Source organism: Augochlora pura, chromosome 2, assembly GCF_028453695.1.
Source record: "Augochlora pura isolate Apur16 chromosome 2, APUR_v2.2.1, whole genome shotgun sequence".
NCBI classification, from domain to species: Eukaryota; Metazoa; Arthropoda; class Insecta; order Hymenoptera; family Halictidae; genus Augochlora; species Augochlora pura.
The window spans coordinates 4,975,053-5,002,615 of record NC_135773.1 but is presented as its reverse complement, the minus strand read 5'-3'; the positions used below and the strand labels follow the sequence as shown (position 1 = coordinate 5,002,615).

At 46.1% G+C, this 27,563-nt stretch overlaps 1 protein-coding gene across 2 annotated transcripts in view; it reads left to right on the top strand.

Moving 5' to 3' along the window:
• The window catches only part of LOC144475498 (protein groucho), a 170,741-nt gene that overhangs the window by 109,803 nt on the left and 33,375 nt on the right, over window positions 1–27,563 (top strand). For both annotated transcript variants that reach the window (XM_078191459.1, XM_078191468.1), the window contains 3 exons: window positions 1,708–1,845; window positions 10,029–10,293; window positions 19,364–19,389. In XM_078191459.1, the coding sequence (XP_078047585.1) occupies window positions 1,708–1,845; window positions 10,029–10,293; window positions 19,364–19,389 (429 nt within the window). The remainder of the gene's footprint in view (window positions 1–1,707; window positions 1,846–10,028; window positions 10,294–19,363; window positions 19,390–27,563) is intronic.

Genomic DNA, 27,563 nt, shown 5'->3' with positions numbered 1-27,563 from the left:
CCCGGGCCTGACGCTTTGCTGGGGTTAATTTGTGTTAACGACTCGATAAATCCGCTTTCAGGAACGATACCTGGTGCAGCTATTCCGCGCCGTTGTTAGAATATTCTGTTAATCGAAGAATACATTTATCGAGCTGTATCAATCTATTCGCGGCCGATCTCGCCCACTTCCGGTGGTGCTATCTTTGCGTAAAAGCTGTTCTATGAGACGATTATTTATTCGGAGGCGAAATGGTTTTGAAAATGTTCTGTTTCACATTTCGTTTAAATCAGTACGTAAAATTATTTTTTATCTAGAATTTTTATATGAAAAATTAGAACTTTTGTATTTCAGAATTTTTCATCGTCCCTTGAAACCTAATAAATAGAAAATAGAAATTAAGAATTTTTATACGAAAGAAAATATATCACTTTAAAATATTTTTGAAACGAGGTTTCATTTAATTGCGAAGTTCTATTAAAATTAGAACTTTTCTATTTAAAAACTTTTCATCGTCCCTCAGAACATAACAAGTAATAAATAAAAATTAAGAAATAGAATAGTAAACTACGCATTATTAAACAAAATGACATGTTTCTAAGTGAACTACGAGGACTTAACAATGTGGTCACTCGCGTAATAACGCAAATATTTAAAGAACAATGCAAGGCCATTTATAAATTCTGCTCGAATCTTCACACGTTTGTATTTCATCGATTCATTTTTGCTATACTTATATTCTCGACGATTTTAAATATTCAGACTCACTATTGCGTTCAATTGAAAGCTTCAGCGTTCAGGAATTTGTTAGAGGATAGAGGTTGCGCACGGTTTCATTGTTCGTACAAGGATTTTGCAATTAAAATGTGACGAAGCATAAATAAATAGTGAGTAAGACGGTGTATCAATGGAATTACTAATATCTTGACACGTCCCGTGCCACGTGGCATAATCTTACATGCTTATTTAATGCGCTAAAGAAAGAAATTTCGAAGTGAAGAATTAATCACGATCACAAGAATGAGTTGCGATAAATCTGTTTAATTGTTATATGCACGATAACAAAAAATTACGTACAATCTATCGTGATTTAATAAAATATCAACAGTGAAGAGTCAAGGTAAATAACGAAAAAGGTAATTAACGCGGAAAGTGTTAATTAATATAATATGATACTATGAGAATGAGCATCAAAAGTTCTCGAAGACGCAACCCCTTCCTTCGATCGCGATTTCGCCGATCGCGCGTAAAATCGAACGTCTGGAAAACTTAGTTAATCTCCGATCCCATCGAATTCCGGGCAAGTATCGCGTTCTACACCCGATCATCGATATTATTATATCATTATCCGCATTAACCAGTTCATCGCGCGGCAGAAGTGGAAATTGGAATTCGGCCCGACCGTCGATGATTCGGCGGCCGGGGTAATCGAGAGAGTGAGATTGATGGGTGGCGAGGGTGGAGGGTGGTGGTCTCAATAAAACTTGAATTAAGTGACATATATTGGATGCGAGTCGCCGCGTCGTGCTTGATAAATGATACTCCTCGAATGCGCCAAGCGGGGCGAGGGGCGACGGCCTCTCCCCCGGTGGCAAGGCGGGTGGAAGAGGGGTGGAAGAGGGGTGGTTGGTGAATCGTTATCCCCGTTCAATTACGCGTACACGGATCGTCGATCGGTCATAAAGCGATTTACCGTTTAATAAGGATCGTTCTCCTTTCTGCTTTCAGACAGAGATAGCGAAGAGGTTAAACGCTATAATTGCTCAGATCCTGCCGTTTCTCTCCCAGGAACATCAACAACAAGTCGCCACTGCTGTTGACAGAGCCAAACAAGTGACCATGACCGAACTCAACGCCATTATCGGGGTGAGTGCACGCCAATGGAAGATAAATTACTCTCCCTCGCTCGCACGCACACGCGGCCTTTATCTCTCTCTCGCGCACACGCGCGCGAGCGAATACGGACTCTCTCTCTCTCTCTCTTTCTCTCTCTCTCTCACTCTGATTGGGAACACGCGCGCGTCTCGTCCGTGTGTGCGTGGGTGTATGTGTACAGGCCGCGGCGGCGTATATAACGCGCGCGGATCGTGACGTTTGTGTTTACCGTCGAAACTATCCGGGGACATTATTGGAGTAACATTAAACAGTAAATTAAATATTAAACGCAGTCACCGTCACGAAAAACAAATAACGGTCGGAACCGCGCGAAATATCTGCTCTCCCTTTGTCGGCCACCGGCTTGTGTTCCTATCTCTCTCTATTTCTCTCTCTCTCTCTCTCTCTCTCTATTTCTCTCTCTCTCTCTGTCCACTAGCTGCCGATGATCGGCCGACCGAAATTGAACTATCCCGCCTTCTAATGCGAAATCAATTTCCGGTATCGCGCGCGCACCGTGAATCGATATGGCGCGGAAGTGATTTGCAGATACGAGGGGGAGGAGGGGGGAGGGGGGGGGCAGCAGCGATGCGCCGCCGCGCTCGTTTGCGCGCCGCGCGCGCGTGTGTCTCTGTCCGCTCGTCCGTGCGATTTTTTTTTTTGCCCCGGCAGGTTGTTATCTTTATTGCGCGGAGTTATCGAAACGATGGTTAGATAAATTTCTAAACTCGAGAGCGATCGGGATTGGAACGAGCTGCGACCAGCTGGAAACGGCTCTGTGAAAAAGGGATTACACCGGGGAATTTGTTGCCGATATTCGCGTCGATGGAACTAATAGGAACAATTTCGACGACGTACAAACCGCCCCCCCCCCCCCCCCCCCCCACCCCGGTCCCGTCGTTTTCCCGCCGACTCGTGAATAAAACAGATCCCCCGCGCGCTTTTGCATATTTTCCGGGACGCTCAAATTCGACCGCAGATTAGCGCGTAGATCAGGGATTCCGATCGGAGCCAAACGTGATTGCCGTTGCGTGCGCGCGCGCGCGCGCTCGCGCTAGCTGGTGAATCGACGCTTTATGAATTTATTATGATCAGCGTATTAACGAGCATCCATCGATTTTGCGCGAGATATTTTTTTCTCTTTGTTAGATATTCATCGAATAATGGATAATGGCGATAATACTTGAAAAGGTTTTTAGTTTATTGAATGGTTCAGTTTTTACGTGTTTTTGCTTTTGAAATATTTCTGAAAAGTTCATTGAATCTTTTTTGTTTTTAGAATCATTCACCTATTGTGAAAAATATTTTTAATTTACGATTCGGTGTATTTAATTTTCATAGAGTGCATTTGCTGTCAAATAAAAAACTTAGCGTTTGTATCTACGTATTTTACAGGATTTATAGTATGAAAAGATGATGATCAGAAACAAGTGTCATTTTGACATCGATAACATTTAATATCGTAAACGTATTTTAATTCTTTCGTTTGTATTTACATATTTTGCAAGATTACTTTACAGTATGAAAAAATGATGATAGTGTCACTTTGACATCGATGAAATTCAAATCCAAATAGTTAATTTCTAGTATAATTCAAAAAGAACATCGTACAAATGCTGAGCAGACGTAACGCGATATTATCCAATAATACTAAATAATATTTAGCGTCGTTGTATATAACGGCGTCAGAAACGCGCGACGTCTGCGAGACGTCTTCGAGTGTCTAGGGGTTAATCCCCTACTAAATCATACTCTCAACAAGACCGGCGAAGCTTACGCAGCGATCGATCCGACGTGAGAAGACGCGGCCGTATTTTCTAAAAAGCCGCGGATGCAACGGCAACAGCCGCGCATAAACCGAATCCCTTGTATCTGGTTTCGGAGTTGATCGGGGAGCCCGCGAACACCATCTTCTCCCGATTCCCGCGGGCACCGTACGTTCGTAAATTCCCGGCAATGTTGGCGGCGGCGTCGGCGGCGGGGTCGGTTTTATCTCGAGGAAAAATTCAATTCTGCGGGCGGACGCGCGGGACGGGGAGAGGGCCCGCGGCCGCAAATCCTTTTCGACGAAAATTTACGCGAGCACCGAAGGGCCACCGAAGCTGATTCGCGTTCAGCTTGGCGTGAAACGGATTCGCGTCGAATGAGAATCCCTGCGCGGTGGTAGGAGGAAGCCGATGCACGCCCGAGGAATCCGAAAGCGGACGGATGGATACGATCCTGGCGAATCCCGAATCCTCCTCAATATTGCTCGAGCACTCAATTTCCTCCCTATTAAGCCGCCGGCTTCTCTCCCCGGCTCTCTCTCTCTCTCTCTCTCTCCCTCTCTCTCTTTCTCTCGCTCTCACTCACCCACTCGCACGCTCGCTCGCTCACTCGCTGTGGCAGTCTCGCTTACTTTCTCGCTCGCTCTCGCTTACTCCCGTCCTCTCTCCGTCTTGCTCCTTCCATCACGTTCAGCCAACTCGCCTCCCTGATCTGCAACCCCTTTCCTCGAGCCTCCCCTCACGGCTGAATCTTATCCCGAGTCTTCCTTCCCGGTTTCCAAGCCGGATAGGTTATAGTGTTACGGCGCACGAGCACCAACTAATCAGCATTCCTGCTACCCAACTCCCTTCGACCTCACCTCCGCCTCCATCCGACCATCCCCGAACGGTTCAACCCTCTCCCCGTCCTTCCTCCTCAGACCGTGGACTCCTAGGCGCTTCCACCTCAACCTCTCCCGCGCCCACATCCCCCCCCACGACCATAGAAACTTCCACGGATCCGCGGCGTTGTCGGGCTACGTGCGGCAAATCCTTAGCAGAATCCCTGGATTCCGCGCGCTTTAAACCGCTCTCCCGTAGCATCGGGCCCTCCTCCCTGCCTCCGACCCGGCCTCCTCTTAAGGCGATCTTAAATCCTTTCAGTTACCGCGCGGATTGAAAGAAAAACACGTACAGGCCTCCCCCGGAACGGAGCCCGCTCGATTTTGCTCGGGTCCGTTCCAGTGGTTTGTTAACACCCGCGATGCCGTTCCGTGGGTCAAGCACCGGCGCCGCGGTCATTTTGCCGCGAGACCTTCACGAAATTGGAGAGCGAGAGAGAGAGAGAGAGAGAGAGAGAGCTTTCCGCTCTTGAAGTCTAATTAACGTCGTTACGTAGGCGCCGGATTTTTGACGCATTTGTTGTTCAAGTGGCAGAAATTCTAAATATTTCTCTACAGTTTTCTAAGTTCGTTGAGAGAAGTGCAAGGGAAGAAATATAGTTTTATTTTAGTTTAGTTTAGTTTTATTTACTTGACACATTTCTATTTCGTATACAGATTTATTGTCTACATGTTTATGGACTACAGAGTTTTTGCGACGAAACTTTTACTGACAAATTTGTAGCGACTAACTTCTTTCTATTCTATTATCCACTGATAATTATACTCTATAATAGTAATGATGATAATAATTTTATTTACATGCACAGACACAACTCTGTAACAAAAATTAAAAAGAAATAAACAGAGAAGGTCTGCACATCCGTCATACGAGTAATATAAAAAAAAATATACTGTTATATATTTCGTTTTGAAATTATCTGGCAACACGGTGAATCAATGAAAATTGAAATTTAATTTTAGACACATCGATGATGCGTATTCCCAATCATTGCGCTGTAATTAATTAACTTCGTTATTCAATACTTCGCTGCAGAATCGTTCGCTGTTGCATATGTTCTTCAATTAATTTTCACCCCTTGACGACGATTGTTGCGATATTAACAACGCCAGAACTGCGCATTTTATCTCGAAAGTATAACTTATTCGCGCGGATAAGAAGAAATCGGCATACAGTCAGCGTAAAAAGTATATCCGCGTGCCGAACGTCGGATCTTTGAACATCGGTCTGTTTCTCGAGCCATATTTGCGGACGGAATAATCCTGTCTCCCGAGAGAGAGAGAAAGAGAGACGGTGCAGCTCGTTCAGAGATCCGAATGCCAAGGTTTATCGTCGCGGGGAATCGCCTCGTCGCGATAAATGATCCGCGTTGGTCTTTCAGCGATTTTCTCAGCTCGACGGCCAGATAACACGGACAGAGAGAGAGAGAGAGAAAGAGAGAGAGAGAGCTATATTTAGAAAATCACGGGGAGAGTTGCGTGCGTTGACGGCGACGACGGGAGGCGCGACGTTGCTGACGTTCATAATCTCTTGCACGAACGGCCGGCAGAAGACGCTTTTCAGGCGTCAACGACATGTGATATAGAAGAAGGTTAAGACGATCTCCTCGGATCTTTTAGCGGCGATATCTTCACGGCTGGTTGAGTCAGCAAGTAGCCATGCCGTTGGAAACTGCTGAGAACAAGCCCTGCCAGTGAATGCAGGTGCCGTAAGAAGGCTCGCGCGAAGACGTGGGGGGGCCTTAATGACTTCCTCTTTCTCAGTACTCACAAAAGAGCCTCCACTCCGCGTAGACAAATTTTTCGAAGTGAAACGAACCTCATATTCGATCCCCTCGCCCTTCTCAATTCTCCCATTATCTTGCATCGTTTTCTGGCGCGCCGGCGATAGCAAGCGGGCAATTTTCTTTAATTCAGATTGATTTGCTATTCTTCTGGAATGACAGGATTCTTCCATTGTTGTGTTACGAGTTTATGGAAGCTGTATTGAAATAAATGATTAGTTATTTAGTATTCCGATTGTTTGACATATTCTTTGGAAAAACGTGTATAGAAGACTTGTTATAATTAGACTGCGCGTTTGATGCGTTTATGGCGAAAGTGTGCAGCAGCTGGATTATAAGTCTAGTTGGATTATCTTGCAATTGATATCAATTATTTTGCAGAAAGTTCTGCAGTTTGATTTTCATGAACTGATGCAATTACGTGTTCCTAAAATATTATCGAATAATTTTTAGTGCCACGTTAATATTTTTGAACGGAAGAAAATGTACAAAAAGATGTGGAAAGAATAAAAGAGAAATATTTCAAATCTCGAAATAAAACAGCACATCAATTGCGATCTAAAATACTTTCATTTAAGCAAGCCGATACGTGGAGTAAACTAATATTAATTTAATAATTTGATGTATAAAAGAAGTAATAAACGTTTAAGACATATTTTAGATACAAATGCCTTCAAAATTCATTGGAACGATAACAAAATATTTACAATTGACAGAAACAGTGCTTCAGCCACGTACTTAGCAGAAACGAGCTCCGAACATAGCAGATTGACAAAGAGGGACGCGATAAATCGGTGAAACACTGTACGGCGACTCGTCGCGTATTAATCTCCGCGTCGCCGTAGATCGCGGAGATACGTCGTCGCCTCGATTTCTGGGAACGGTACAGATCAACTGATCAGCAACCCCAGGTTTTGTGTGTAGAACCAGTTATACTCGACCCGATAATTAGCAGACGTTCCCCGCAAAGGCCGGAAATGATCTTCTCGGCGCGCATAATCGAGGAACGGCATCGTTGCCACGAATGCCGACACGTCAGACCGAGGCGAGCATTATTATCGTTACCAGTCGGAGAGACGTTCTTAGGCGGCTCTCCCGGGTTCACCGAAACCTCGGGAAACACAGCCCGACGCCTCCGCCCGCTCGTTCCGCGCCGCGCAGGAGAGCGCGTTTTCACCTGGTACGTGCGAGGGAGCACACGTTCCTTGTTTGTGTGTGTGTTCCGCGGCTGGTAGAGACAGTCGGCCAACACGAGCTTATTATATCGTTAAACCATTTAATTATCTCGGCATACTACTCGCGGAATATTTCGGGGCCGGCCTTAACGAGTGTACACGGAGGGTAGCTGGCTCCTTCGGTCTCTTCCTCTTTTCAACCCTGCCTTCCGGCGAAACTTCCGTTTCTTATCGTTCTCTCGTCTTTCCGCCGCCTTTTCCGACCGCCCTCCTCCTCCTTCTTCTTCTTCTTCTTCTTCTCGGTTTCTCTCCTCGTCCCCAACCCCCCAAACCCCACGGTGTGTTTCTCTTTCCCGACCGGCGGTGCTCGCGTCGCGATCCGCCGAGCGTTAAAACGCTCCGGCGTACAATTTGTCTGGCAGCTGAAACTCGACCGACACCCTCGGCTCTGGCCAACTAACGAGCAAAGTACCGACTGCGCGAGGGTGCACGTTTAAGGCTTCCCTCCTCGAAACTTTTCCTACCACCCTATCCTCGTCCTCCTCCTCCTCCTCCACCTCCTCCCCCCCTCTCGCGCGAACCGAGAGGAACGCCGCACAAGTCCCACCACTTGTTTCGTACTTTCGGATTTAGCCCCGGATGCTGGGACCGGGCTTATTTAAACGTCGCCCGGAAGTTTACCCCGTGATTTGTATGCTTTACCCGGGCGGGAGGCCGAATCACCAGCAGATGTTATAGTTGAAATAAATGATCGGGCGGAAAGTTCTGTGTCGCGCCGCGGATACCGTTAACCGGTCGCTTGCCACTCCGTTTCGGCTGATAATGGGGGGGGGGGGGGGGTAACTTTCGGGATTTTTAGACCGCTGTTGGAGAATGTTAATGAGCTCTTTTATTTAAAATATATTTGTGAGAAATTTGTCGAAGTTTTCTGAAAGGTTCAAGGCAATATATTAATGTTATACAAAATTTCTTTTCCTTTCAATGGGTTGTCATTTTGTTATGTATATATCTTACAATTGATTAGTGATTTTTAGGTTATGTTCGAAGGAACCATTTTTATTTTCTATTTAAATATTCACTATGTTTATAAATAATCGATTAAAGAATGTTCTTTTAAAAGTATAACATAGAAATAGAAGTACTTTATAAATGGTTTAATAATCTTCAGAAAAGACTCCCCTAAAAAAGATGATCGTACTTCTTCACCCCAAAACAAAATTTTTCTGTGTCATTCGTAGGAGAGTTCATAAGGAGAATTACAATAATATAATAATATAAATATAATAAATAACTTTAACAAAAAACCATCATAAAAAAATAATTCAAAGTCAACACAGTCTTCTAACATTTTTAAATACGCTAGTCTCTACTGACTATACCATAAAAATTCGTTAAAAATTGTTCGATATTCGAAATCATTGATATTGCTGACATAGGGAACTGATTCGACCTTTCACAAAAATGAAGCCAGAATTAACTTGCTTGTCCATGGTCATCTCGCGATTTTATCATTGAACAGAAATATCCATCGACGAAGAACTATGAACGTGAAATACGTTCGCGTGATTTACTTATAATACGAAGATTCCTCGAAATCGGCGCGCGTCGATTGGATAATGATCCTTGTGAGCGATAAGCGGATGTGTTTTCGATATCAGCAGGTTTCCGACTGGGTGTATCCAACGATTACGATAAGAGCCAGTCGGTCAACGGAGGCGCGTTTCATCAGTTGTCAATGATGTCACCTGCTCTTCAATTCAATCTCCCCCTTCGAGTCTTATCTGAACGACGTGTTATATCTCGGCATTACGATTAGATTACTGGATTGGCGTTCGCGATCGCCAGTGAATCCTGGTCGCCTGTCCTGTCACAATAATCTACGTGATTTTTTTTATTCCGCAAAATAAAAGATTACAATTCCTGGCCAAATAATATCGCAACTCTTTGTTTCGTTCCAATTTGTATCGTAGATATCGTGGGAAATCGAATAGGCTGCGAAACAAATTTTATTTTATTGCCGCTGGATGGAAACTTTCAGCGAATTGTAATAAATATTTTTGTTATTCCATGTTTTACGCGATGATCTATAACAATGGAAATTTACATTTGGCATTCTAAGAACTTTAACTTAATTAAATTACCTTTGTCATTAAATCTGAATAATTCCTCGAGATAAAGATCTAAAGTCAACGTGAAATATTTAAACTATCTGTACAACAAATATCAGTAATATCGTTCTTACATCCGTAAATTGTTCACAAATGTCTAGAGAAATATTCAACGAAAGACATTGTTCCTTTCACGCGTTATTTTCCACGCTGTGTCAGTTGCTACATAAAAACCATCGCGGCATGCATTAACGCTACTGTTAGTTCGTCATTATTTGCGAAAGAATTTCGCACGTGTTCATCGGCTCAGCCATTAGCCCAAGGTTAACGCATTAAACACTTACAACATCATGATTAAAGACGAACGACGAGGCTAATGTAGACGCGATTATACGCGTTCGTACACGTACCGAGAGAACGACGTGTAATACTAAAATTCAATTCTCACGGTTCGTTGCAGCAACAAAGGCCAGCAGACCTGCCTAGGCTGCTTCAGCAAATGCACGCGCCGCAGCTTCCACCGGGTGCCGCGATAGGGCCGCATCCAGGTATACCGGCTCTCCCTGGACCCGGCCTCCCCTCCTCGGCCTCCGCAGCCCTTCTTGGATTAGGGATACCGCCGAGTGCGGCCGCCACCGCTGGTGGCGCGGCTACCCACCCTTTACCGATGTTGACCAAGCCGGATCTTCATCGGGGTCAACAGGATGATTTGAAGCCGAACGGAGGTAAGTACAGTTTACCATCCGCGGACAATCTTCGAACACCACCTACAGTGATTTCGGAATGTCTCCGTATACTGAATCGACATTTCTTAATAAATTATCGACGCTTAATTTAACCCCTTGGAGTACTTTTATCTTTGCAGTTACAATGATTGAATAATTTTCGATTCGAATAATTTCTTGGAGGAGAAATAAAATTAATATTTATAGCGTGCTTGCAATTACTTCAGCACTTAACCCTCTTAGTGCCGGGCGAAAAAGCCAAATTTCACAGTTTGCTAGGATTTGGAGAAAGGCTCATAAAAACCAAACGAAAAGCAATATTTATATAATTCAAAAAGCAGTGCATTAAGGACGAAATTGAGAATGGAACAATGACGGCAATTTTTCTATATTCATTGGAAATTATATAAATAAGAAAGGTATAAGTATAAGGCACTTTTCGCCAGTGCTGCGCGAGCCGATATATCGGCCCTCCGGCACTAAAAGGGTTAGATATTAGTGGCAAGAAGACAGAATTTTATTTCGACTTAAACAGACGAAATAACATCCTTGTTTAACAGGTTATTGTTAGAAATCGTAATTGAAGTACGGCAAGGGGTTAATATAATCCCGTTTAAATATGCAACGATCCTGGACTCGTCTAAACCCTTTTAAAAGAGACAGTTTTTTTGTTTCTTGCGTATCTTTATTCATCCCCATGCTTTATTCATCCCTCATTCTTTATTTTCACCCCCATTCTTTATTCATCTTGACGCAACGTAGGAAATTGATGTAAACACCGTAAAACGAATCTGACATCTCGGTCCTTAAAAAATAGCAAACACAAATTCGCAGCTGTCTTCCACTTTTAGAATACCTTATAATCGCTTCCACTAGAATGTAAAAATATTTTCCAGACTCGGTGTTAGATATAAACGCGGAAATAGCTGTTCGCCGTTGGCTATCGTTACCAACAAGTCGCAGCGGAGCACAGAAAAGTTTGTAAAATTTCGAAACAATGATCGACACGGATTACCGGAAAACGTGTGTCGAAACAACGATATTCGGCGTGACAGTGTCGCAATACACACCGGCACGGAATCGCTGAAAATTGTCGGTGTCGCAACGGCGTGTGTACTCAGTAGCCGGACACAACCTGTCACCGTCGACGGTTCAATTTGCAAAAGTCGCTGACCTCGGTGTCTCACGGTGTTTTCCGCGGCATCAGCGCCGCGTCCGTGAATATTTCGCGTATCGAACGGACGGACGGACGGAACGGAACGGAGCAACGGTCTTGTTCGCAGAAGTATTGCTCATTTGATCGCTCTCGTGTTTCCTGTAACCCGGCCGCTTGTTTTTCTCTACGGCCTTATCTGGCCGCCTATGGGAAGTCGTCGCAACCAGATCCCCATGCGACCGTTCGGCGACGGGGCTCGCTCGCGCGCGCGCGGCTCTGTCCGATTCGTCGCAAATAAACAGCGCGTTCAGCGCTTCCGATACGGCGTAGTCAAACAACGGGTAAACATGTTGATACGCCGGTATTTCCGTTCCGATTCTGCTAATATCATCGTATCGCTTATATTTATGCTCGACGCGGGATAATACGTTGAATAGATTTACGGGGGAACGCTGTTGCATTTTAGAACTTCAAACAGCTGCGAAGACCTTTTAACTCTGAACGATTACTATTAAGAACGTAATTGTAATTGGACTGTATCGGTTTAAAACATCGCGGTCGAATGATTATAAAAATCAGTAGAATCGTTGTAAAACGTTACTTAAATGTTTTCTAAAAACTCACTAAAATCATAATTATATTATTATCAAAATTTATCCTTACAAAGCATGTTATATTATACTGTTCACGCTTTGACTGCCGCGTCGCTCAATTGTGGATGACAATTTTCATTTAACTGATTCTATTTCATTCCGTCTGTGTTTTTGTAAAATTTTATACAAACGTTAACTAAACGAAAATCGCGTCGATTCGAAAGCGCGTTGTTTCTCTGTCGCGAAGCGTAGAAGCTTCCGATGGTCGGGGATACGGCGTAGACGCAGGATCGGCGAGGGAAACACCGCGAAAATTGGTAGGAACGGTGTTAGGGAGCGCGCGGCTTGCCGAGGCAACGAGGATATTTCAACCGGGCCCGCTATACGACGGTGACGCAAACGATCGTGCTTAAGCCTGAAACTCGCAGAACCCTCGATCTTGACCTCGAAGATCCACTTCTGCTCCGGCGCGTCCTCGTCCTCTCCCTCTCCTTGGGACGACATACGAGTGCAAGAACGTTCGCACTTAGGCTCCATGTAGCGCTGACAAAGTCGCGAGGGCTTCAAGTGACTCTCCTGTCTCTATATAGCGCACGCACACAGCCTCGCGCGAGCAGCACACCCACGCTCGCCCGCTCATCGTCTCAACCCTCCGCGTTTCGCGAAACGCGTCTCGCTCTGGTTCCCGTCTTCGAGCTTGGCTCGCTCTTTCTCTCTCTCTCGCTCTCTCGTTCTCCGGGCTCCCTCTCGCTGTGCATGGTCGTCTCTCAGGAGAGCACTCAGAATCTCCTCTTGACACGAGAGTACTTCCGACTCTTCCCCTCCCCCGCTTTCGTTCCATCCACCTCTAGGTGGCTCTTCTAAACCTTCGCGCCCCTCAGCCTGTTCCTCTCATCCTCTGCCTTCCCACTTGCTCTTTCTCGCTCCCACCCGCTCCATTTTCTCCTCTCCTCCTGTTCCCATTCATCCATCCAGCCATCCATCCAACCATCCATCCAACCGTTCGTCCATCCAGCCAGCCATCCAGCCAGCCATCCAGCCATCCGCAACCCCTGTTCTCCTTCCTTCCCCACTCGCGCACCGACTCTCGCACAGTGCCCGCGCGCAATATCTCGAGCTGTGCACTCTCGCCTAACTATGTTACCGTGGGCCGAGTATAACCTCCGGGCCGGTTGTTTCACGTTGTTTCGCGTTTTCCGAGCGTTCTCGGCGGGGACCCGGTGTAATGAAATACCGACCGATCCCCGCGACCGACGCTCTCTCCGCTCCGCTCTGTTCTCCGCTCCGCTCGAACCGGCGCGCCACCGACTCGCCACGGTCCCGCGGCTCGCGCAGCGCTTCGCGGCCCTTTGAAAATTCCGCCGCCATCGGCCACCTACAACCGTGACCGTCGCCGACCGGCTGGAAGCACGTACCCAACGATCTCTCCGCCCGGTTTAATTTCCGGGATCGTTAGCAGCGCTATTGCGCCCGGTTTTTTGTGCGACCGGACCCGCGCGCGCGCGCGCGCGCGCCTCTCCGCGTCCCGGAATTTTGTGAACGCGGAGATTTTCTCGTTTCCGGGTTTGCTTTTGCTTTTTCATCGCGACGAGGCCGGCACTGTTTTTTCGAATGAATTGCCGCTCCGCGCGGGACTCGGCCGCCCGACGAAATTTCATATTTCACGCGTTCGGTTATTCGCGTTCGAAAAAACGTTTTGGGAATTATGGTTATCTGCGGGGCGCGCGTCGGGCATCGATAGCCGGTAAACGAATACGCGGTTCCTGCCTTAACACTTTCCGCAGTCGCGTGCGGAGCGACGCTGAATTAAAGCGCGTGGAACGCGTAAATAGAAACGCGAAATTTGTTGATTTGTTTCTACAAAATTTCACGGCCGCGGAGCGAGTTTGATTTCAATTCGACGAATTTGCTCGGGGTTGCTGGCAAGTACAGTAGCCGACAAAGTTTGGACGCTTTTTAAAACTTGGATTAACAGGCTAGAATTTGTACTAAAATTTTGCTTTTGTATACTTGGAATAACAGAAAAGAATTCTCATTTTTCAAACTTTTTGATTTGAGTCTCTAACGAAAATTTAAGATGCGCTTTTATCATAATTAAATAGCAGAACGTAAGAAATAAAACTCTGTCGAGAGATAGAAAAGAATGTTAAAGTTATAAATAAAGTTATAACGTAATTAAAAAATGTCGCGTTTCTGTGAAACTCTGTATTTATGATTCCGTCAACCCCCCTGGAACTCCCTCCGCTGTTCCCGGCATCCGAAATCGTGATGGTGCTCTTGGGGCACGGTAGAGAATCTCGTCGACACCCTCTCGAGTCGGAGGGACCCGGGCAGGCCACGAGGACCGTAATGGGCCACTATTTCTGTCGCGGCAACTAGAACTTCTTCCCCGCTTTACGGAACATTGCTCCTGGCGAATTGTTTCCAGCGGGGAGCGGTCGTTATCGTTTGGCTCCCCCACCCCACACGGATTCATTCTCCGCGACCGGCTCCCTTCGTCTTCGGACGTAATATCTGGCTCGTCCGACTCTTTCGACTGGTTCGCGAAACAATTTACCGTGGCGAGTCGGCACGGTCTCTTTTACAGACGATTAGAAACCGGTGCCGTTCGCATTACCATTTCATCGCGGATGCTACGCCGAGTAATGGTCCCTCGGGGCATCCCGGTCCCCTCGACCGTGTACGCTTCTCGTAATTCCTTCGGATACTGTCCTCCTATTTTCTCGATCCTCCCCCTCCCCTGTACCCGCTCGTGCGGCTCTCGTTCCGCTTTTTTCCCGTTCGCGACCAGCTCGGAACGAACGGGCAAGGTCGGTTTGCTTTTCCGACGATCGCGTCATTAAACCGGGCGCAACTTATTCCGCGATCGCGGCACCGTTCACGCTCCTTTGCGGCCGACGCGACGCGCCGCGCCGGCTACGGAGGGGCTGCGCGCGGCCGACCGCCCTCGGACCGCGATAAATTACGTAAACGTAATCGCTGCATAATTAGACGAGACAAAGCGCCGGAACCAGTCGAACTCCCGGCAAATTGAATTCCGCCGGTCGATCGGTTCGCTGGCTCACCTCCGCGGATGTAATAACGCTCGGCTTGTCTTTATTATACACCCGCGAAACTGATCACCACGATTTACCGTGATACGAGGATTAGGGCTTTTTAGGTGATTCACTTGTTCGTCGAATGGGTATTTCATTTTTGGAAACGTTAATGAATTTTATATGTGATTATTGTTTTCATTTTAGGTGATCGAAGTAGTCAAGAAAATAATTTTATTCTTGCCTCAAATAATAGTTCGTTTAAAGTCAAAGATGGACGTTTAACCCCTTGCACTATGACTCCTTAGCACTTATTTGTTCTTAATACTGTCCTTAATAATACCAGATAATTTTTGTTTTCTGTATTGTCCTGTTCTGTATTGAATCGGCCATTTTATTCCACAATTAGACACAGTTCACTCATGATAAAGACTATACAAATTGACCTTAACTCTTTGGCTACAACCTAAAAACAATCACAAAATATCCTATCAAGTTTTTCAATCAAGTTCAGTTTTTTAACAGTAAACTTACATTTCCGACACAAGGGTCGTTTATAGAGGCTAATAAAATAAGAAGGATATAATGGGCTGACGTTGAAATTAATTGTTAAATCCGAGCAAATAACTCCGTCAGCCGCGCGGGGACGGCACTCAACGCGTTACGGCGAAGGGTGGAAACTCGACGCTATCGTATCAGTTCGCAAGGCAGAATAGATTAAAAGTGTGCCCGCGCAAATTCGCAAAGCAATTTCGAGCGAGACTGCCGCCCGCGTCATCACGCCCCCCCCCCCCCCCCCCCCCCCCTCCCCGGGATTCTCGAGGTTCCTTCCGCCGCGACTAATTCTCTGTTACAACGACGCTGTTCCACGCCGCCGATATTTCCCTCACCGGGTCTTAATGATCCCGAAAGGTGAGCGGGCTTGTCGCGTCGAAGGCGTCGTCGTCTCCGCGCGAAGATGCACGACGCTCCTCTCACTCCGCCGCCTTCCGTCCCGGTAAACGAGCTCTTCGCGTTTTAGTGGGAAATTATGCGCGCTCTTCCGCGTCCGTTTACGAGCCGCGCGGCCAGGAACCTGCCGGCGCTGTCGCAGGAAAAGAGCACGGATACCGCCGTCGTCGGCACCCCGTTAGCCGAAGAATGGAGACGAAGAAAGGGGTAATTTTAGCGGGGTTGGCGAATGGGGTGAACGCGAGCAGATTTTTCAGCTTCAACCCTTTCTTCGCGGCGCACGCGGAGTTGTTTGAAATGGTGGACAACGGTCGGACAAATTGTGTTTATATTTCAAAGAAATTGTTGCTTTTTTATTTGGATCTGTCATGAAAATTTAAAAAATGCATTTTATGTTACCGAAGACCGTCATAAACCGATTAAATCGTGAATTCGTACGAATATAAATCCATTAGGTCGTATTCTTAACTAAAAATGCCTGCGTGGTTAAAACTATGTACATACTATCTTAAAATTGAAAATACTAAATATTAAATATTTCTTTAGTTTCATACGAATGTTTTAAGCGAAGTGTACAAGAATATTTCAAACATAAATTACGTAGTACAAAGTGAGATATATAATATAATACTTGGTATCTTGTTATTTCAGTCTTTCATTAAGATATAGACACCTTTAATTGTTTTATAATAATATGTTCCACTCGCTATCGCAATACAAAAGATTACAGAGCATCGAGTAGAAAGGTATTAAGGTGTACAGAGTCAAGAGCTAATAATTACCGAGTTATTAGCATTGTTCAGGATTTCGGGGAAATGAACCACTGTGCGGCGGCGGCGGCGAGGCCGTTGGATACGGTCCACGCCGGGAAAATTCACGACCCCTCGCGTTCGCCAAGCTTCCACCCCCGGTTACGACCCCGGTAATGGCTCGGCCCCGGGATCCTTTCGCCGGCGCGCGACGGCTTTTCCTTAATTTGGTGCGCCGTAAAACACGCGGGCAAGTCGCGCGCGCGCGCGCGCGCGTTCTCGGCCTCTCTCCCCTTGGCGAGCCGAGCGGATATGTTTTATCGCGGCGTGTAAAACGCGCGCACTCGACGAATTACTTTATTTGTAAATGGCCGTACAAGGAAGGTTTACGGGGCGGCGGGTTTTTCCGTCTGAAGAACGCGAACGGCCGCGCTCCATTCAACTCGCTCAGTTTCGCCGCGACCGCCCCCTTGCGGCCGTCTTTCGCCCGCCGACCGTTTAAATGTCTCCGGTGCGTTGTTAATTCGCTGTCGAAAAAGCGAGGCTCGCCCGCCGCCCTTGTTATTTCCGCCCGGCCCTTGTAATTGGGCGTGAATTTTCCAGCGACGGGCTCACAATTAAATCTTGATTATCCGCGTCGAACGATTGTTCGCTTCGCTCCTCGAGTACCATTCGTTTCGTGCCGTCGCTCGCTTCTCGTCGCGACTGCGGAATTTATCGCCCGGCTATCTGGCCCCGGCAATTACCTTGCATTCAATAATATTTCACATAATTGCGCCGCGATCCGATCGAATAAACGTTAACCCATTAACGAGTGAGTGCCGGCCGCGGCGCCTGCGTCTACGAACAATTCGGCGATTGCGGGATATTTGCAAGATCGTTTAAGGAATATTCGCGGCTCGGCTGGGATTAAGTTATAAATAATTTCTTTCGATCGGTCAATTCTTTTTATATACCTGGTGGAATGAACGCCAATTAAAATTACTCTCTGTAATAAAATTTATTGTATACATTTTGTCACATGTGCTTCTGTTTAATCCTTAAAAATGAAATTTTTGCTGATAGATTTTATTGAGAGACTCGTTCCAGTTACAATACTTTTTCGACCAAAGAAACCAAAAGATTATTACCTCAAAATTGTTATTAATACATATTATTAAATTGTTCCCTTCGTTTTTCAAAATTTCACCTGTAAACTTGATAACTCAAAATTCACATCAACGCAGTAAATACTTAACCATGATTAAAATTTGTACGAGTTGCACTTGTTGCAAGAACGCGATTGAAATAAAAATCATTACACCGCTGTGAAATTCCATAGGAGTTAAAAGTAAAACATTTTTCGTCTTTATCTATGAATTCTACAAGTTCATCTCGCGCTATAAAAATTAATTTAACAATTTAATAATAACAGTTCGCTTGACGCTAACCTCACCCTCTAACACCGATGATCCGAGCCGGACGCCAGTCTCAATCGCGAGCACAATGTCTAAGCAAATAATAAAGATAATTCAATGGATTCCGCGAGTGGTTCTCTTGCCGCAGCGCCATTCAGAAACGGAGCAGTCTCCCATAGAGTCTCTCCCGTCTTTCCCGGCGAGCTGAATCCTTACAATGTTTTCCATGATTATTGTGGAACCGACTCCCGGGGTCGCCGGCACGGTGGCAGAATCTTTTTCGCGCTTTGGAACGGGATAAAAGAAAAGGGAAGCGGCGAGATTGGAAGGGGTTGGGGTGGGGGGGGGGGGGGCGGTGGTCGAAAGAGGAGACAGACTTCTCGAGGATTTCTAAGAGGGGACGCGGTGAATGAAAGGAGGAAAGAGGAGGACGCGCGCGGGGTAGGGGGCCTTCGGGGGAAGATCCTTGGACGAGGAGCTTTGTCCTCGAGAATCCGGGTTCATAGTTTTCCCTCGCTCGATTTCCCTCAGCCCCGCCCGTCTCCACCCTTTTGTAGGTACACTTTGTCTCGTAGGAAATATCCTAACGATATCTTCCTCCTACCATTGTTACCCAACCTACGTAAAAGCTACACGAGTCACTTTTGCTCCTCGAACACGTAACCGCATTGGATCCGTTCCCTTCTTGCCCCGGCTGTCCGTCGACGGCGTCGAAACTTCTCGACCGAGGACCCTCGGATCGGCACAGTAATTACGTTAGTTGATGGACTGCGGATTTTTATGCATAATTTCAGAAATCACTGTACAGAGTTTATAACTCGGATTTTACAAAATTCTTGCGATTTTTTTCGAAATCGAACGAGATTTGTTTTCGCTTTGCTATACGCGATTCTCTTGGTCGACATTAAGAGGGTTAAATATATAATTATTAAGCGGTAATGCTTAATGTCTAGGTTACAGTTATTTTATTATAAATCATCTAACAAACCTGTTATTTCGTTAGATTATTCATTTATTTTATTTAATAAAATCGTCTTACAGAACACTGAAACTGTCGACCTCAGATCCAGATTTATAAAAATCCGTAAAGGAAGAAATTAATTAAAATTAAATTAAATCGATCGCTTTTAATTATTATAACATCGCTGATATAAGCAGAGAGCTAACAGTCTTGTTTCCTTTGTTTCAGGTCTGAATCCCGCCGAGGAGAGGCATGTGAGTATCAAATATTCGAACTACTATACACCATTTAACCGCGATTTCTGGGAATGGTAATATCACACCATGTTAACGACGAATAGAAATTACGATTGTCTGTGTGGCCGGTGTAAATAACTCTGTGCTGTTGCGCGCCGAATCCGTTAGAGATCTCCGCTTCGTGTTCCGTCGCGAGACTGACGAACGTCAGGCCGCGAAACGATAATCGCATCGCGAAGTCGTTGGAACTTCCCGACGCGGAGTTTCGTATCCGGAGGACGAAGGCGGGTGCGTAAATACGCGCGCGCGCGCGCCTAATCCCGAATATTATCTTGCTGCCTCAATTACCGCCTCGCGCGTATCCGAGTTAATCCACTCGTCTATCTTCGCGCGATACGCCGGCACCCCTTTTACAAGTTTTTTTTTCGATCGACGACGACGACGACAGCGCAGACATCGACGATTCGAATCGATACGTTTCTTTCTTTTTTGTTATAACTATTGTTGTGCGCGCTACGTTCGATTATAAAAAAAAACCTACGAATTTTGCGTTCTGTTTGCAAGCATAATTATTATCGACTCTCGTTTCAACGGAGCTCGAACTTTTTTTAAAACGATTTTTGTGGAATAGATCTTAGTCGATTAATCGAACACCGATGTCCAAATGTAATCCATGTTGACCCGTGGCTCTTGACGGGATTTTGTAATAAAGTTGTTCAAACAGTAATGCTTTTTCAGTCTTATTTTTTTCGTTATAAGTTTTAGTTTAATAGAACTAATCGTTGGCGTGTCACAATGTAATCCTTTTATGTTCACGAGATACAAACGACTGCGTTTTTTATTCGTTTCGCAAGATTCCGCGGATGTGTTCTTCGCAGTATTAATTAAATCATATAATTTCTATAATATTGTTCCGTCATTGTTAAAAAATCACAGCTGAAGTGTTTCTAAAAGTGATCGACGCGCAAAGTATAAAATTAATATTAATAATATTAAAGAATAATATAAATACAGGAAAATAGTACAAATAATATTACGACCATGATTCTACGTTTGTTCTTGAGAATTCAGACTTAATTTTGCATTACGTAGCATCCTGTATATTTTTAAATGATACACGTTACTATACGCAATCCATAAATCGAAAAATTAAAATTTGTTACTTTACACAGTCCATAAATCGAGAAATTAAAATTTGTTAGTCTACGCAGTCCATAAATCGAGAAATTAAAATTTGTTACTCTACGCAGTCCATGAATCGAAAAATTAAAATTTGTTACCACGCACAATCCATGAATCGAAAAATTAAAATCTGAGTTCATTGAATGAAAATAATAGCGGCCGTAAACGCGTAAACGTGTCTCGTGCCTGGAGTGTAAATTACGGTGATCGACCGACCGAGTCGCGGTGACCTATGGAGACCCCCCGGTTTAGCAGTCGGAGAACGACTTGAACCGCGACGAATTTCATCTCGTAAAAGAAATTAGACCTCGTTCGGCTCGCGCGTCCCCTGAATAGGGCGACCCGTGACGGTGGACGGGGGTGGCAAGTAAAATCGAGGGATCGTTGCGATCAGGTTCGGGCTGCTAGCGGAGAAACTGAATAGAGAAAGAGTGGATAAAGAAAGGCGAAAGGGGACGGCAAAGAAATAAAAACAGGTGAGCCCAGCGTGTGCACGGCGGGCTGCAAAACCGTTTATCGTGTCCAAAATTGTTTTACCATTATTACAAGGTTGAGATCATAATATATCATTTAAATTCATCCCTTTAGCATAATATTGTAAAGTGTTACGAAGTCAAAAAAATATATATTAATATTTTTAAAAAATTGAAATTGCTCCAATTGTTTGTAACAAAATTTTCCGGAATTTTATACTATTATTTTTATAGTATATTGATGCATGTAAAGCATTAATTAAAACCAAATTAATTAATTCAAACCAGATTAATTAATTTAAACCACACTTCTTTATGCCTTCCGAGACTAAGATATTTTATCTGAATTTTTGAGTTTTGCCTTCAGCGTAATATTCCCAGACATATAATTATTTAAACTAATTAATATTTTTAATTCGTAACCTTCGAAGGTTTATCGATAACCGTACGCAAAAGCTTTTCGAAACCCGGCGTCTGGAAAATTAAATTTTGGACAGGATAAACGGGCTTGCGCGCCGCCGGTGGTTGTGCAGCGCGGCAAACAGTGTCGGCGGAAGGTGGAGCGGGACGGAAAAGGGGAAAGAGGGCAGCAAGAAGACGACAGAGAAGTCTGCGGATCAGTCGGTGGAACAGGAGGAAACCTGAAATGGACGTAAAAGCCCGAACACCGGAACACAGGACCGTAAAAAGCTCGTCGTCAAATGCACCCCCGGTTCTTTTCCGCAGTTGCCCTCCCCGCGGCCCCTCAGACCCTCGGCCACGGGTCCCGGCCCTCGCAGACTCTCTTTATCTCTTTTGCTCGCGCCCTTTAGCCCTCCCTCCCCTCCCCTCCCCCTCCGCCCCCCGCTCGCTCCACCTTTGATAGCATAAAGCGGCTGCCGGGCGCGGCGCGCGCGTTTATTAAAAGCGCTTCGGGGCTGGCAAAAAAGGCTCGAGAGACCGCTCAAGGCCAGTGTTCCCGGCGTCGCTTCCGATCTCGAGTGGGCCGCCTCCCCCCTCCTCCCCCCACCCCCCGCAGAATCGTTTCGCGATCGATCGCCGCGAAGAAGAAGTTCCACCGGCCGACCTCCGCGCGCGCCGGTCAAATCGATTTAGAGAGAACTATCGCGCGCCCGTCTGGATCCTGGATTCATTGGGGGGGGGGGGGGGGGGGGGGGGCGAACGCCAGACTACGGCGTCCGGGTCAATTCGCGCCGCGTCGACGGTCTTTTGACAGGGGAAATAAAAGGAAATCCGGGATCGCACCGGCAGAATTTCCCTTCGTGCGCCCGGCTAACAGAGGGGGATTCAGATTTTTTTTCGGCGTTCAATTAACGGGCTCGCGCTGCCGGAGGGGGGGGGGCCGGCGGGGGTAATTGGCTGCTCGTCTGAGTAGTCGCTAATTTCAAGATGCTTGCTAGTTCGTCGCCCGGTTTCAAAGGGCCCCCGGGGAGGGAATTAACGGCAGTTGCGGCTCGTTCCGATTGAATCGACGATAATTATTAGGGAAAAACTTGGGACGTGTTTGATTTTGATAACGTAGAAGGAGGGTGAAACGATTGGCGTTTCTCGGATATCGAGTTTCTACGTCGAATGTGCTAATGAAACTGCTTGCTCGAGTTTCAGGAATTCTTTGTTGATGATACCAATGTTTTATTTGCTTAACTACGCAGTGACTGCTGATAAATATTTTTTATAAAGCTACTTTTGTTGAATTATTATTATAATCGTGATGAAGGAAGCTGAAGAGTGAATTTGAGAAAGAAGGATCGAATTAGGAAAATAATCTTCTGTCAAGCTACCAAAAGCTGCCTTTGACCCCTTTAATTAAAATATTAATAATAACATAATAATTATAGAAAATCCTGTATAATTGAAATGAGCTCTCTAAATAAGTTTTTGAACTTAGAACCATCATATAGAGAAGTGAATTGAATTCGCACCCCTTTGGCACGAACTTTTCCTAATTGTCTGTTTCAATCAGTTCACAGAACATTCGATTACTAATTTAAATAATCCAGTATTATAAATACTGTATAAAATACTACAATTTAGTATTATTACATATAACCAAGAATTCAAGTGACCATATTTGTCTTCGACGTAGAAATTAAAAACAGCGTTCGTGTAAACGTCTCGACTGACTAATAAGATGCTTCAGCAGAATCGTATCCCGTAAAGCGTCCGAGATATTCGAGCCCGACGTTCGCCGTGTCGCTCGTAAGAAAGAGATTTGCTCGCTAATAGCGTAAAGAACGCATCCGGATATTTTGTATATTAATATACACGATCCGCCGTGAATTATTCGGCCATGCATTAGCCATTAAGTAAACTGTCTTTGGTAATGGGGCAACGGGTGGTGTGGGACAACCGTGTTCAGAAAGGAGACACGACGTCGGAAGATTTAAACGTATCTGAAACTCCGTACATCATCCTGCGGGGCCCTAAAGTGTTTAACAAGGCAAGGATATTTCATCCGCGGCTCGCACCGTATCGAACAACCGGGGCACTCTATAACAATTTATAAGATTAACCGGGTCCGATGGAAAAATCGGCGTACACGGGTCGCGGCGCTGCTTAATAGTGGCGCACGTGATGCGTGTACCAGGGGCACGGGTTTTTAGTAACGATCGATTGCTCGGCGCGCGGAGATCGGCGCGAACAAGACACCCGAGGTGAATAATAATGTCCGCGATATTAATCGGTCGACGCGCTGTACGACTGTAGGCCGAATAAAACTCGGCCGGGGCGCGACGCGAGGCGACGCGACGCGGAGCGGGGCGCGGACCGGCGCGCAGACCGGTCGATAACGATCATTAATTAATACGTTGAGCGTTTTATAAAACTCGCTCGGAATTGACTCGGTCCGGTGCGCGACGATCGCGGACAGAGAGGGGGTCGGCGGGGAGAGGCGGGCAGAGAGAGAGAGAGAGAGAGAGAGAGAGAGAGGCGGCAGCGACCGCGCTATATTCGGGCAGAGAGTGATTTCCAGCGTAATTATCTTTTCGCCGTAGCTCTTTTCCGCGCCGTCATTATGGGCCGTGTTTTAACAGCGTTACACACCCAGCATAACTTGCGCAATTTGCCGGCGGTGCCCGTGGCCCGCGGCCGGACCGATAATTAGCGTCCGTTTAATATGCACAATTATTACGGATTGATAATCGGGGGCTGCGCATCCATTACACCGGCATTGAGATAGATGGTAATAGGTTTCCATCGGTATTAGCTGGCTCTCTCCTCCGTTTGTGTTTCTCACTTGTTCCGTCCCCGCCCTTTCTACCCTCGCGCCCCGGCCCTTTTCCGGCGAGCCCCGGCTCTCTCTCTCTCTCTCTCTCTCTCTCTCTCTCACACACACACACTCTCTCTCTCTCTCTCTCTCTCTCTCTCTCTCTCTCTCTGTCGCGCGTAATCTCGCCCGGTCGATCTGCTTTCATAATGTGTAGGTACGCGCCGGCGGCGGGAATAATTCTATTAATATTTCGGACATTTACAATCGACGCGAATGCGCCTCGGACATTTTAAAATGTGCCATATAATATTAACGCGTTGATCGGGCCGGATACGCTGCCGATAGAGTAGCGAAGCGGTTCGAATTATTTTAATTGATTGTTAATATTAACACGTTCGCGCCGGCGGAGCTCGTGCCGGGCGCGCGCGCGCGCGCGAGCGGCTCTTTAAATTCGTTACACTTCCGCCCCGGGTGAAATCGACGATGCGCGATAACCGTTTTAATTTCTTAACAGAGACGAATTATGATATCGCGCGTGTCCTCCTCCTCTTCCATCGGCAGGCGGCGGGTTACGTCGAGCGCGCCGCGCGGCTTTTTCGAAGTTCGAACGACCGATTCCGATTCCTCGATTTCTTGATTTTGTTTTTAACGCGGACGTTCCCGTTCCGCGTTAGCGACCGTTGCTATGTAACCCCGTTTTTGCCCGGCCCGGTAATTACAAATTCCAAAACGTTAAGGTTCACGGAGCAATATTTTAATCAGCTTCCGGAAACGCAATATTCGACTCTGGGTTATTAATCAGCGAGCTAATTTTTGGAAATACAATATTCAAGTGGGACGAGTTATTTCGGGGGACGTACTAATTACGCGATACATTATCTCGATGTTTATAATCAAGCCCCTCGATAATGTCGATGCTTTACGAGTCCGAATAACTGATACGTTTTGCGACACACAAATGCAAAATCGAACGGGTCCGCCAATGGCCGGTGTTTATGAAAAAGCGGATATCTGTCGGCTGTCGATGCTACTTCCAGAGAGTATCGTTCCCGTCGCTACTCCTCTTCGGCTCTTTCATCATCGCTCTTCGCATCTCTCTCTCTCTCTCTCTCTCTCTCTCTCCCTCCCTCTCCCTCTTTCGCTCTACATCCAGGTAATCCTCTTTCACTTGTTCTCTCTCTCTGTTCTTCTGATTCGCTTAATACTCCATCCCTCTCGCCCCACACGCTCTCTCCCCCTCTCTCTCTCTCTCTCTCTCTCTCTCTCTCATCCCATCGAACTTATATTTATCCTTGTCGCACACCCCACGGTTGCCTTACAGGATCTCCTACCACCAGGCAGCCCGAGGGCTATGAAATTGAAATATGAATGCTAATGGGGTGGTTGGCTCGTGTCGCGTCGTATAATGTTACTGATTGCTGGTACGTCGGTCTTTTACCCTTCCCCTCGTGACTCCCCCTTCTGTTGCTGTTGAATACTGGGAAGAGGCTGACACGTGTCCCCGTGTCGGTTGCTTGCGTGTCGCATAATTGGAACTTCAAATAATGCCACACCGTTCCCACGTCGCACGCTACCAAAACAACACGTCAAATATTTAAATTCGAACATAGTCGCGGGAAGATATACCAACCAATAAATCATCGGCGAGAATTAACAACTAACAAGCTGCTCGCTCGACGAATAATTCCAGCACTTTTCCGTGTGTCAACGTTGCTGTATTGAAAAACAAGCAGTTCAAGAGCTATGAATTTAATCACCTCGGCTCGTTAAACGCACTTTGCAAAAAGAGGGTCGGAGGTATATTAATAAGCTTCCCGGGCATAAAGTGTTAAGTGGTTCCCCTAATTTGACGCGCTGTTTACAAGGAAAACATTCCGACGCGTTAGAAACCACGGATTAACGGAGACGGACGCGTTACGGGGGCTCGGACAGCTCGTCGCGAGCTATTCCCATAAAAAGCTCGTTCCGTTCGCAATACGGTCGCGCGCGTACGGTGCTCATTTATTCGACGGGAAAAGAGAGACGCATTGTTCGCGTTCGAGTCCGCGCGGACCCGGCATCGAACGGAAGGATTTTCCGCGCTTTTTCGCGTCGGTTGAAACAACGAAGATACTCGGGAACGCTCTCGGGTATAGCGCGCGAGACACGCCCCGCGCCACGTCAAGAGGAGGCACGCTGTTTTCTTCCGTTGCACTCCGCCGCAGCGGCGGATCAAATGCACGCGCGTAAACACGGGGAAGATGCCGAGAGCCGCCGTCCGCGTGTGCGAGCCCGGGGGAACGCAGAAATTTATATTTGTTTGTTTATCCGCGCCGGATTCTGGTATTCCGTTCGTTTGCTCGCGAGCAAACGTTTGCCTCCGCGAGGCGGCGGCGGCGGCGAGGGTGGGTTTTCGCGAGCAGGGTCGCGGTACAATTTAAAATTAACCCCGAGAAAACGGGGACGGGCGCGGCCGGGACGCGAAGCGCCGCGAAGAGTCTGTAAACAGACGAGCGTTTTTTTTTTCTTTTTTGAAAAAGAGAAAACGAGGGAAACGGCGCAGCGGGCTTTTGCAGCGTCGCACGGCGAAACGGAACGTCTCTGTTTTCTTGGACATCGTCGGTCGACCCGCGAAATTTTGTGGAATGGCTTTATTAAATTTTTAACAAGTGATTATGACACAAGAACACACGAACATTTGGTTTAAACGTTATATTGAACGCAAATACATGTGAATCAGTCTGTTGCGAAAATTCCGTTCTTTTAGTTTTAAATTTAAATAATTATTATATAACTTCTGTTAATTTATACGCTCTGAATTTTTCCATATTACTGGGTAGGTCATTAACTATGGTTTTCTGCAACAGAACCGTTCTGATTTAATTTCAATCTCTTTTATACAATATTTACTTTACCGCTTTATACGATAAAAATTCATTACGGTCGATACTATAAAACAGAAAAATTAACTATTAACTTTTCGCAGGCGAATAATAACTCTAAGATACCATTAAAAAATGTTATATCACGTGTAAAAAGAATTTTAACCATGTTAAATTCGTTATCTTAAAAGACTGTTGCATCAGTCGCTAAACTCAATTTCACGTATGTATAAAGTGCTGCAGGTTATATAAACTGAAAATACCAAAGGTCAGAAAACTATTTTCGATTCCTAGTCGAAACAGCTCCGGCCGCAAAGGTTTAATAGCTACGACCAATAAGTTCAATATACACTCGCGTTGGTAAGTGTGTTACCCGCTTTCCAAGAAAATTGTTGCTTCGTCGCGTCAGTGCGTCGTAACGCGAAAAACAACCGTGAAAATTGTTTACGCGCGCGCGCGTCTTGCCGC